The sequence below is a fragment of the Canis aureus genome, chromosome 38 (genome assembly GCF_053574225.1).
Source record: "Canis aureus isolate CA01 chromosome 38, VMU_Caureus_v.1.0, whole genome shotgun sequence".
NCBI classification, from domain to species: Eukaryota; Metazoa; Chordata; class Mammalia; order Carnivora; family Canidae; genus Canis; species Canis aureus.
Genome location: NC_135648.1, coordinates 238458 through 250562, shown reverse-complemented (window position 1 = coordinate 250562; position 12105 = coordinate 238458). Strand labels below are relative to the sequence as shown.

The 12105-nt window shown below is 61.5% G+C and overlaps 1 protein-coding gene across 1 annotated transcript in view; it reads left to right on the top strand.

The window, feature by feature from the left end:
* Positions 1–11522, top strand: part of SUSD4 (sushi domain containing 4) — a 44636-nt gene extending 33114 nt beyond the window's left edge. The window contains exons 4-9 of the mRNA XM_077886554.1: positions 487–675; positions 7756–7947; positions 8494–8638; positions 9798–10174; positions 10267–10333; positions 10800–11522. Of these exons, the coding sequence (XP_077742680.1) occupies positions 487–675; positions 7756–7947; positions 8494–8638; positions 9798–10174; positions 10267–10333; positions 10800–11061 (1232 nt within the window). The 3' untranslated portion in view covers positions 11062–11522. The remainder of the gene's footprint in view (positions 1–486; positions 676–7755; positions 7948–8493; positions 8639–9797; positions 10175–10266; positions 10334–10799) is intronic.
* The last annotated feature ends 583 nt before the right edge of the window (positions 11523–12105 follow it).

Below are 12105 nucleotides of genomic sequence, written 5' to 3'. Positions count from 1 at the left end.
CGGAGGCTCCTGGGCCTCCCCGATGCAGATGCTGCACCCGAGCACTGACTGCCTCACGGGGTGCTCGGTGCTTAGACCCCCGGCACCACCCGCGTGCCTGGAGGGGCAGGGCCTTCCGCCTGCGTCACTCACACGCAGTTCTCAGGGGGCACCAGCTCCTGCAGGGCTTTAGGGATGGCAGGGAGCCCAGGCAGGTGCAGAGCCCAGGGTGATTCTAGGGTGACTGGAGGCTGCAGCCCCTGGCCAGGGCTCCCGCGTCCTAGGTCCTAGATCCTAGATCCTAGCTACGCCCTCCCTCCTGACCTCCCGGCTCTGCGCAGCTTGCAAGGTTTGCAACCAGGAGAGTGAACACATGCATCGTGATGGAACGGGAGGCAGACGGGGTGTCCACGTGCTGAGCCAAGCAGGGCGACCGCAGGGCCAGGGCGTCTGGGCCCCGGATGCACAGAGGTGACCCAGTGGGACGGCCCCCCTCTCCCCCCACAGGCTGCCTGAGACCCCTGGCCTCTTCCAACGGCTACGTGAATGTCTCCGACTTGCAGACCTCCTTCCCGGTGGGGACGGTCATCTCCTACCACTGCTTCCCCGGATTCAAGCTGGAGGGGGCCGAGTCCCTCGAGTGCTTGCACAGCCTCCTCTGGTCATCCAGCCCACCCCGGTGCCTTGCTCTGGAAGGTAACACGCCTTGGGGCCTGGGCGGGTGAGTCTCGGCCTGAGGAAGTGGGCGTTTCAAGGGGAGGGAAGGGCCGAGAGTTAGGGGCAGCCTTCGCTCTCGCCACCTGTGCGCACAGGTCCCACGGGTCCCACGGGGCCCGGCAGAGGCAGCACCTAGGACCAGCCGGAAACCCGGCCTCAAGGGGATCAAGAGCGAAGTTCCCAGCATCAAAGGTTAAGCGGCAAACTATTGCCAGAAGAAGTGAAACGTCCTCAAAAACCAATTTTCTCCACACTACGTGGAAACAGATTGTACCGCGGCGTCGTTAGTCTCAGCCCTCGTGTCATCGCGTCCGGGCGTCTCCCGCTTTCTGTGCGGTTTCCGCCGGGCTGTGGCGATGAGCCTGGAGCCGGGTCGCTGGCCTCCCTCCTCTAAACGCTGCACAGGCCTTAGCTCGTGCTCGGAAGTCACCCTGTGTCAGGTCCGCGGCTCAGACTCGGCTGCGCGGCCGGCCTGTCACCTGCCCCGCCCCGGGACCCTGACCCCCAGGGTGTGCACCCCCCCCCCCCCCCGGCCCAGGGCGCAGGCGGATCCTCAGGGCCTGGGGGCCTCCTGCCCCGGAGCCAGAGCTGGGCTCGGGGTCGGTGTTGTGGGTCGGACTCCGTCAGTCTGAGACGCCTGCTTTAAGGCCTCGTCAGGTCCGGGTTAAAGGTTTTTCAAGCGGTCACCTTGTGACAAGCGGCGTTTGGAGCTTGCAGAGCTGCTCGTGGAGCCTCCGAGGACACCGTGAACACAGTTAGACAGACCCGTGCGTCGGGGCAGCGGGCGGAGGCGCAGGCAGCGAGCTGGGGGCGTCCCCGTCCCTGCAGGGGGCCGTGGCCCCGGGTGACCCAGGTGGCCCAGGCCCGGAAGGCTACGGAGGCCTTTCTCCAGGCTCTGTTGTGGGTGCGTTTAAAGAGTCTGTGTGTTTGAGAGATTGTGCAGGAGAGCGGGAGAGCCTGGGCAGGGGGGCGGCAGCGGGGGGTACAGGCACCCCGGACCCCAGGGTCAAGACCCGGAGCCCCTGGGCGCCCTGTGTGTGTAAACCGTTGTCCCAGCTCCGTTCCCCCTGCACGGCCCCCAGCGACCGGTGGAGCTGCCAGTGAGAGCCCCCCGAGACCTGCCGAGAGCCGGGGGGTCACCGGTGCAGGGCCCCCGCATCATGGGCCAGCCAGGCTCGTGTCGGCGGCTCTGCGAGCTCTGCGGCCCAGTGGGAGCAGCGGGACCCGCTCCTGCCGCGTGTTAGAGAGCCAGCCAGTTTTGAAAGAATTAACACCCAGGAAGGGATTCATTGTTGTAGACGAGCCGGTCTGCCTCCGAGGCCCCCAGGAGGAGCGTGTGGCCAAGGCGGGCCCCTCTCTGCCGCCACAGGAGAGCCGGCCAGCGTGACGCCCCGGGGTCAGTGCAGCCTGTCCGACCCCCCACCTCTGGCTCAGGGCTCCCTCTGCCACACGGCGCCTCTCGTCCGCGGTGGGCCGCAGGGCGGTCTGCGGGCTCAGCCTCCTCCAGGGCGGCATTGGCTGGCAGCGGCCAGGCTCACAGGTGGGCAGGCCCGGAAGGGATGTCCAGCCTCGTGAAGGGGTCTGTACTTTGGGAGGAGAAGCTCTGGCAGCTTCACCCAAGGTGGTCGGGTCCCGGTGCCCGCACACTTGTCCCGAGGGTGGACGGTCCTGGAGCATGTGCTCCCGGCAGCGGTGTTGGGGGAGGCGATACTGCACCCGAAATCATGAAGCCTTGCTCCATCATTTAGAAATAGACGTGGACATATGAATATACCCGGAAGTGGCGCCTCGGGGTCTGCCTCCAGCCCGGCCCGCGTGGGCCTCCGCCTTGCACCCAGTGCCGCTGACCTGTCTGTGCTCCCTTCTGTCCCCCCACCCCCGCGAGGCATCCATCCCCCTCTGTCTCTTTCACGCACACACACGGAATCCAATAAATCTTTAGGATCAAAACAACCCCCAAACCTTTAACAGCGAATATGAGCATTTTCCCAGTGCTGAGGACTGGGTTTATGTTGCTGGTGGTGTTGACTGAACAGCTGCTAGGCACAGAGCAGCACCAGACTGGACACTGGGGAATTACAAAGAGAGTAACAGTCATAATCCATTACCCCGAAGGGCCTACACTCTACTGGGAAGAAGCAGATGCCAAGTCCCGCGCTCTAGAGACCAGCATCGCTGCTGATGGCACCTGAGTTGGCGTGCAGCTGCCTTTACCAAGGGGCACATAGTATTTATAACCTTGGGAAGGTGGAAGGACCATTCTCGTAGGTGATACCACGATCGTAAAATGAAAATTTCCACCTGGGGTTTGCTGGAGTTTTATTTCTTTCTCCCAGAGACCAGACAGAAGCATGTTTTCTATCTCCACTTGAGCTTTGGGAGGAAAGGAGTCTGAACATCTCACTCATACGGACGGCTGTGCGTTTTGAAGCTCTCTAGGGCCCGTTAGCCTAGGCCGTGTGGCTCAGGGTGAGGATGCAGCTCAGTGGTTTGAAGGATAGGAACACGGAAGGACGTCTAGGGGCGTAAGGATAAGCATGTGAATCACCTGTGTAACAATACTTGCAGGGGGACCGCATGCCCTCCTTGGGGCTACAAGGGATCCGGGGCATAGAGGCTGCAGAGAAGGGCTCTCTCTCTACCTGGAGAAGAACCATCGAGAGCCTGAAGTAGCCAGAACATTCTCACAGTCAGGTTCTCAGATGCCTGGGGAGTAGCTCGGGGTGGTGGGAATCTTGTGGCAGGCATTTGTGGGAGCAGGTTAACCACAGAGGTCACAGGTCTGCATTGTTGAGGCAAGTAGCGAGCACTGGGAGGATGGAGGGGTGAAGCTCAGACTTGGACCTGGGGATCCTTGGTTGTGATGCCTCCTTCCACACTCAAAAACTCTTTGGTCTACCACTGTGAAGTTAGAGGCCTAGATCCTTTAACCAGAAGACCTTCTTTCAGTAAATATCATGGAAAAAGATGGGTTCGAATCTAGAAAGGACCAAGTTCTGCAGTGCCATCCAGGGGACACCTCCATATCGCCTGGTCCAGAGACCAGCAAGGGTTATGATTGTGGCCACAGAGGACTGTATGTATTTGCACACTTTAAAAGCTGTTGCCTGGGGGACTGGCTTCCAGTGAGCCTAAAGCAAGGTACTACATGAGATCCTTCCTCTGGGAATACTGACAGGTCTTGGCACACCTTCAACGGGAGCATATCACCAATAAATCAGGCAGTTCAAACAATCACAAAGGCTCCAGAGACAACCAAGGGCTAGGGCAGGGTGAATGAGAAGTTTCATTGCCTCCAAATGTCACTCCTTCAAGCGTGAGAGAAGTAACTGTTGGGCCTAACACGTAGAAACAAACACAAAGCGTCAAGCAAAATGAAGACACAAAGAAATGTGTTTCAAATGAAAAAGCAAGACGAAACCTCAGAAAAAGATCTTAATGGTAACAGGGATAAGTAATCTTCCTTGCAAAGAATTCAAAGTCATGGTCACAGAGATACTCATCAAATTCAGAAGAAGACGGAAGGAACACAGCGAAAGACAAAAAACAATAAAGTACCAAACAGAAGTCACAGAGCCCGAGAATGCAAAAACTGAAGAGAGAAATACACCAGGGGGGCTCAACCACCGATGAAACAGAAGAATAGGTCAGGGAGCTGGAAGACAAAGCAATGGAACCCACCCAGACAGAGCAGTAAAGAGAAAAAAAAGGGTTTTACAGATGAAGATGACATAAGGGACCTCTGGGACAACGTTGAGTGGAATGACATTCGCATTCCAGGGGTCCCAGAAGGAGGGGGGGCAGGAAAATTATTTGCAGAAGTAATGGCCAAAAATTTCCTTAATCTGGGAAGGAAACAGACATCCACATCCAGGAAACCCAGGGAGGGCCAAATTAGACGAATCGAAAGAGATCCACACCAAGATACATTATAATTAAAATGTCGAAAGTTAGAGAATCTCTAAAGCAGCAAGAGAGAAACGACTTATTACATGGAAGGTAAACCCACAGGCTCTCAGCTCATTTCTCAGCAGAAACTCTGCAAGGCAGGAGGGAGCAGCAAGATGCATTCGAAGTGCCGAGGGGAGAAAACCGCCAACCAAAAATACGCTCCCCCGTGAGGTCATCATTCAGAATCAGAGGAGAGGGGGATCCTTGGGTGGCTCAGCTGTTTAGAGCCTGCCTCCGGTCCAGGGCATGATCCTGGAGTCCCGGGATTAAGTCCCACATCGGGCTCCCTGCATGGAGCCTGCTTCTCCCTCTGCTTGTTTCTCTGCCTCTCTCTGTGTCTCTTATGAATAAATAAATAAAATCTTTAAAAAATAAAGAATCAGAGGAGAGAGAAACAGTTTTCTAGACAAAAGCTGAAGGAATTCATCGCTACTAAACTGGCCTTAAAGAAATGTAACAGGACATCTTTAAGCTGAAAAGAAATGTGGCTAATTAATAACAAAGAAATATGGAAGTAAAAAACCTCACTTGAAAGGATAGTCAAGGAAGCAGCTTAGTCACTTATAAAGCTAATTTTTAAAGTTAAAAGACAAAACTAGCAAAATTAACTATAACTACATTGATTAGTTTGGGGGCACATAAAAAGATGTAAAATGTGACAGAGAAGATAAACTGGAGTAAAAATGTAGTGTTTTTGAATGCATTCAAATTAAGTTTAAAAAAAGTTTAAAAAAAGTAAATAAATTAATTAAATTAAAAAATAAAAAATTAAAAAATTAAAAAAAACAGGGGATCCCTGGGTGGCTCAGCGGTTTAGCGCCTGCCTTTGGCGCAGGGCGGGATCCTGGATTCCCGGGATCAAGTCTCGCGTCGGGCTCCCTGCATGGAGTCTGCTTCTCCCTCCTCCTGTGTCTCTGCCTCTCAGTCTCTCTCTCTCTATGTCTATCATAAATAAATAAATCTTTTTAAAAAATAAACAAAAACAAAGTAAAAAAAAATTAAGTTGCTACGATCTTAGGGTAGACTGTTTCCAATATGGGATGATGTATGTGAACCTCACGGTAACCGCAAAGCAAGAATGTATAGTAAAGGCACAGAGGAAAATGAGAATGGGATCCAAACCCAACACTGAAGACGGTTATCAAACCACAAGGGAGGAGAGAAAGAGACGAAAGGAACAGAGGAACTACGGAGCAGCCAGGAAGCAAGGAACAAACTGGCAATAAGTAGACGCCTGTTGATAATTACTCTTAGTGTAAATGGACTAAATTCTCCAGTCAGAAGACAGGGAGTGGCTGGGTGGGTTGAAGCAAGAGGCTTGCGTCTCTGCTGCCTACAGAGGACTCACTTCAGAAGTAAGGACAGAGATGGGAAGGGAAGGGATGGAAAGACATCCCGTGCCATGGAAGTGAGCAGAAGGGGGCAGCCCGGGTGGCTCAACAGTTTAGCGCTGCCTTCAGCCCGGGGCCTGATTCTGGAGACCCGGGATCGAGTCCCACGTCAGGCTCCCTGCATGGAGCCTGCGTGTCCCTCTGCCTGTCCCTCTGTTCGTGCATGCTCTCTGTCTCTGTCTCTGTCTCTCTCTCTGTTAAATAAATAAATAAAATCTTTTTTAAAAAAAGATTTTATTTATTTATTTATTCATGATAGACACACAGAGAGACAGAGAGAGAGAGAGAGGCAGAGACACAGGCAGAGGGACACGCAGGCTCCATGCAGGGAGCCCGACGCGGGCTCCCAGGACTCTGGGGTCACACCCTGGGCCGAAGGCAGATGCTCCACCACTGAACCACCTGGGTGTCCCTCAAAGATTTAATACCTGTTCTCAACTCTTCCAAAAAACGTGAAGAGGAGGAGATGCTTCCAAACTTGTCTTACGAGGCCCATGTTCCCCGCATCCCAAAACCAGACAAGGGCGTGGCAGGCCAGTGTCCCTGGTGCCCGGTCACGTGCGAACCCTCATCACGGTATCAGCCCGCTGATCCGGGCCACCCGTGGGCTCAGGAGAGGGCGCTCAGCATCCCTCAGCCTCAGGGAGACGCAAACCAGAAGCGCTGTGAGATCCCAGCTCGCACCTGTCACAGTGGCTCGAATCAAGGCCAAGAGACCCCAGGAGGAGAGGACGCAGAGCCAGGGAACCTCTTACCTGCTGGTGGGCACGTGGGCCGCCACAGCTGCTGCGGGGAAGTGGGGACGGGCCTCGAGAAGCTGGAGACAGGGCTGCCCTGCGACCCTGTGACCCTGTGATCTCGAGACTGGGTATTTACCCAAAACAAGTGAAACCACTGATCCGAAGGGACACGGGCGCCCGTGTTGGCGGCAGCGCTACCCACAGCAGCCGAGGTCCGGGAGTGGCCCGGGGGCGCACCGGGGGGTAAACGGATGACGAAGAAGTGGTGCAAACGCGCAGGATGTTGCTCGCCGTGGGGTTAGGAATGAGGTCGTGCCATTTGCGACGACGTGGGTGGACCCCGAGGGTGCGGTGCTGAGTGAGGCGTCAGCAGCAGATACCGCGTGACTTCACTCCAACGTGGGACCTAACAAAACAGAAACGAGCCCCAGGGCCGCGGATTCAGGGCACGTGTGGGTGGTTGGCAGAGGTGAGGCAGGACGGAGACGTAAGACCGGGTGGTGCTCTGAGTCTTGGGCACCTTTGAGCATCGCTGACCCATCTGCGGCCTGAGACGAAACCAAAAAGGAAGTTTCTCCCCCTGAAATGTCAGAACGGCAGGTGGGAAGCACCCGGGACCAGGCTTCCGTCCGGGGGTGGGGGACTGGGCCGCGGTCGCGGGCTCCTCCTGCCGTCGCCGGCTCCGGGTCTGCATGCACCCCGCAGCACCCGTACCTCGGGCGTGGGCTGAACCCCAGGGGCGTCAGCCTCGCAAGGCGGCCTGTCTCCACGGCAGCTCGTGCGGCGGTTAAACAGGCCTCGGCCGTGTGAGCAGCTCCCTGCCCGGTGGCCTGGGGCCGCGTGGGGCCTGCTGTGCTCCCCGGGCGGCAGCGGGTGCGCCGAGGGAGGGGCTGCCCCGGGCATGGGTGCACCTTCCTGCCGGGGCTGTGACCCCGGGTGACCTTCTGAGGTGGCCGCTCCCTCCCCTGCTGCCCCAGTGTGTCCGCTGCCCCCCACGGTGAGTCACGGCGACTTCATCTGCCACCCGCGGCCTTGCGAGCGCTACAGCCACGGGACCGTGCTGGAGTTCTACTGCGACCCTGGCTACAGCCTCACCAGCGACTACAAGTACATCACCTGCCAGTACGGGGAGTGGTTTCCTTCCTACCAGGTCTACTGCATCAAGTCAGGTGAGCCCGGGCGGGGACCTGGGACTCAGAGCGGGGCCCCTGCCCCTGCACCCGTACCACCTGCAACCACCAAGTCCGGTGCAGCTGGCCCTGCCCACTTGCCCTGCAGCCCCTGACAAGGCAGTGGTGACCCCTGAGCCCTCTGCCCCTCGCCACCGTCTGTGGGGACCTGCGTGTTGATGTGGCACCTGGAGGCCCTGGGGCGGCCTGGGCCCGAGGGCTGGGACCCCCGCTGGCAGGTGCACTGGGGATGAGGGGCTCCGAGTGCTCATCCCCTTACCACCCCCCCGTTCCTCAGCACAGCCAAGCACCCCAGGCCACTCCCCCGCCCTGCAGGGCACAGCACCCCAGGGAGTGGACCCCGTCCCCCCCAGAGAAGCGGGTGTGTTTCCATGCACCGTGCGGAGCGGGTGCGGGTCCTGATGGCGAGAAGCTCCAGCCTCTCAGGGCCCTGGGGCACGGGACGGGCATCTCCTCGCCTGATCCACCCAGCACCGCGCCGCGGCCGTCCCAGGGTGAGGGCCTCACCCCCCCGCCCCCCCACAGAGCAAACGTGGCCCAGCCCCCACGAGACCCTCCTGACCACGTGGAAGATCGTGGCGTTCACGGCGACCAGCGTGCTGCTGGTGCTGCTGCTCGTCATCCTGGCCAGGATGTTCCAGACCAAGTTCAAGACCCACTTTCCCACCAGGTGCGCAGCGGGCGGGTGCCTGGGGGGCTCTGAGCGGCTGGTGGTGGAGGTGCTGAGGGCATGCAGGCGGGTCAGGTGGGTGGGTGGGGGGCACAGGGCACGGGGTGCGGGGTTCAGGGCGCTGCTGCACGGGCGCCACCTCCTCCTCACCTACCGGCGAGCCCCTGCAGAAGGGCTCAGGCCCCGTTCCCGTCGCCCTCACACATGTGGGGCTCACGGGGGGTATGAGAGGTTCTGGGAACGCATGAAGAGACAGGGCGAAGGTGCAAGACCCAGGAGAGGTTCACACACCTGCCAGGGACGTGCTGGGAAGGAGGGGGGCTGGGGAGGGGGTGGGAGGGGCAGGACCTGCACGCCCCCCCCGCCCCCCCCCCCCCGGGCGCACCCTGTGCTGACGCCTCCGACCTCCCCGGGGTCCTCACGGAAGAGGAGGAGCAGCAGGGCCTCCGGCACGAGGCCTTGGCTGCTCATTGGCTCGAGAACCAGGTGGGGGAGGGGGCGGGCGCTGGCGGGCTCAGGGGCTGCTGCGTGTCCTCAGGCTCCGACCCGTGTGGGCCTCCCCGTGACACCTCGAGCTTCGGAAAGGACCCGTGTCAGCCCGGCGGGGCCGGCCACTCTGGAAACGGGGTGCTGGTGTTGGGAATGGAGGAGGCCCACGGCGAGGCATGCATGCGGGGCAGCCCCTTCCCTGGACCCCCCCCCACCCTCCCGGCCTCAGGTCGCCCTCAGGTCGCGGCAGGTGGAAGCGCCGACCTCCCGTCCCCCTGCTGCGCGGCCTCCCGTTGCAACCTCTTGGCCAGCACCGCGCTCCATCCTGGTAGTGACGGGGCTGCAGGAGGGCCCGGGGTCACGGCGGGGCTTGCAAACACCGAGCCCCCAGTCCTCCCCGGGCGACCTCAGCCCCCAGATGCTCCCGGGCTCCAGCTCACCAGCTCCCGCCCCACGTTATCCTCCCAGGGACACTGGGGGTGCAGGACCCAACACGGAGGAGGGACGCCGCCTGCCTGCCGAGCGTGGCCACCGTGCTCAGCGCCCCGGCCGCCAGAGGAGCCCCTTCCCCTGTGGGCCCTGGGGACCTGGCCCTGGGGACCTCACCTTGGGGACCTCGCCCTGGGGTGGCCAGCTCCCTCACCTGTGGGTGCTGCTTCTCTTTACACAGGGGACCTCCCCGGAGCTCCAGCAGTGACCCAGACTTCGTCGTGGTGGACGGGGTGCCGGTCATGCTTCCGTCCTACGACGAGGCTGTGAGCGGAGGGTTGGGGGCCTCGGGCCCCGGGTACCTGGCCGCCGTGGGCCGGGGCTGCCCTTTGCCTGTGGACGACCAGAGCCCCCCCGCATACCCCGGCTCAGGGGACACGGACACGGGCCCGGGGGCGTCCGAACCCTGTGACAGCGGCTCGGGCCCTTCCGAGCTGCTCCAGAGTCCATACCCACCTTCCGGGGGCCACGGGGGCCCACGCTCCGGCAGCGTGGACACGGGTGCTGGCTCGGTGGGAGAGGCGGCGTCCACTAGCCCGGGCATCGACATCACAGACGGTGAGTATTTGCCCCCCGCTCCTTCCGCGCCTGAACCTCTCGCCGCTCCCCCCGCGGGTGAGGACACGGGTGAGGCCGCCCCGTCCCCGCAGTGAGCCCGGAGCTGAGATTTCAGGAGGCGCCACGGCGGCCAGAGCAGGGGGGCTGCGGAGCATCCAGGTGAGGCAGGGTGCCCTCGGGGGGCTCGGGGCACGCTCGGAGATGGGGTCCCCGCGCACCCGCAGGAGACGGCCCTGGAGATGCCGTGGGCACGCGGGGCGCTGCCGGCAGGTGGGGAGTAACAGGTGTGCGCCTGGCGCAGGAAGGGCCGCTCCGGCTCGCGGCGGAGAGGGACCAGGGTGGTGCCGGGGGGCTCCCCACCTGCCCGCCCGCCTGCCCACGACTCTGCCTTCATCCGGCTTGAACCCGAGGGCACGAGCCTAAGTGTTCCCGGTCCATCTGCCCCGAGTCAGATGAGAGATTTCCCAGCAGAGCCTGGCGCGGGGGAGCCGCTGCGTGATTATTGTCGCACGTGCGGAACCGGACGACGTCTTCTGCTCCCGGGCGACGCGGACTGTATTCGTGTCCCCGAAGTGCCAAGGCCTGGTCCTCGCAGCTGAGCAGGTGACCGTCTCTCCCTCCACAGAGATCCCGCTGATGGAAGACGACCCGTAGCCAGCAGAGCCGCGAGGACCCCCACCCTCCGGGGACCGAGCACCTGCGAGCGAGGCCCAGGGGCACGGAGCAGGGGCGCGGGGTCTGCAGCTCCGTGCCCGGGACCAAGACGCGCCCCCACTCCTGGCCCGGCTCTGCGGCTGGCACGTGCTGGCGGCGGTTCCCACGACCTCGCGGGCAGTGGGTGCCGAGGGGCCTGGCGCTCCCGGGGGGGCTCCATTCACCTCCGCTGAATCCGCACCCGGGACTTGAGCTGAGGGCACCTCCCGCCGCCCCCACGTCCCTCGCCGATTCGCCCCGGGTCTGCTCCCTGCGGCGCGGCCTCCGTGCGAACGGCTCCGGGCGCCCGGGCGCAGGCCCGTCCCCTGGACGCGGTACTCGATGGTGGGGCGCGGGCCGACCGTCCCCAAGTGCGGTTCCTCTGAGCCTGCCTTTGCCGAAACCCGGTCGGAATCCGTGTCGTGGGCCCAACGGCACGCGGACCGGGCTCCTGTCTCCTGACGTTGTGGGCGCTTGGCCGTGCTCGGATGCGGCCCGGCAGAGACGGCCACAGGCACCGTGTCCGGCGTCCGTCACGCGAGCCCCGCCGGTCGCCTGCTACCCCACCCCCAGAATGCAGCCATACGTTTATTTTCCAAAACAGAAATTGTTTCTGTAAACGTGCTCCTCCTCCAAATAAAGTATGAGGCTGGAATCGTTTTCTTTCCGTTCTGTCCGCAGAGTCCACAGGCCGGCCCCCGGCCCAGATGGCCCCCCTCCCGCTCCAGGGCCGCGGGCTCCTGCCCCGTGGACTCCCTGGGCTCCCCGGGGGCTGTTCCCGAGGAACAGATTGATGAGAATGTTTCCCGAGTCCTGAAATCTCCTCAAATACACGCTGAGTCGCCTGCAGAGTCTGATTTGCTGGCGCGGGGTCTCCACAGGCCCCCTCCCCTGGCCCGAGCCCGGCAGCTGCACAAGTCTGCCTCCTGCTCCTCGGCCACCCCGCAGGCCGCGGCCTGAGCAGCACCCCTGAGGTGGATGCAGGGGCTCAGCGGCCACAGCCTGCAGGGTGCAGACGCCCTCCGGCTCCCCCCGCCCCAGGACTGGGTCCCCACGGGGCAGCGCCAGGGTTCAGCATGGCTCCGCCACAGCCGCCTCCTGGCTTCCAATCCGGGCTGTACGTCTGGACGCGGGTTGCCTCCTGGGGCCTCCATCCCCGAGGCGGAAACGAGAGAGGTGCCCCCCACCCCCCACCCCCGTCCTGGCCTCGGTCGCTGGCCTGCGGTGAGGAGGACAGT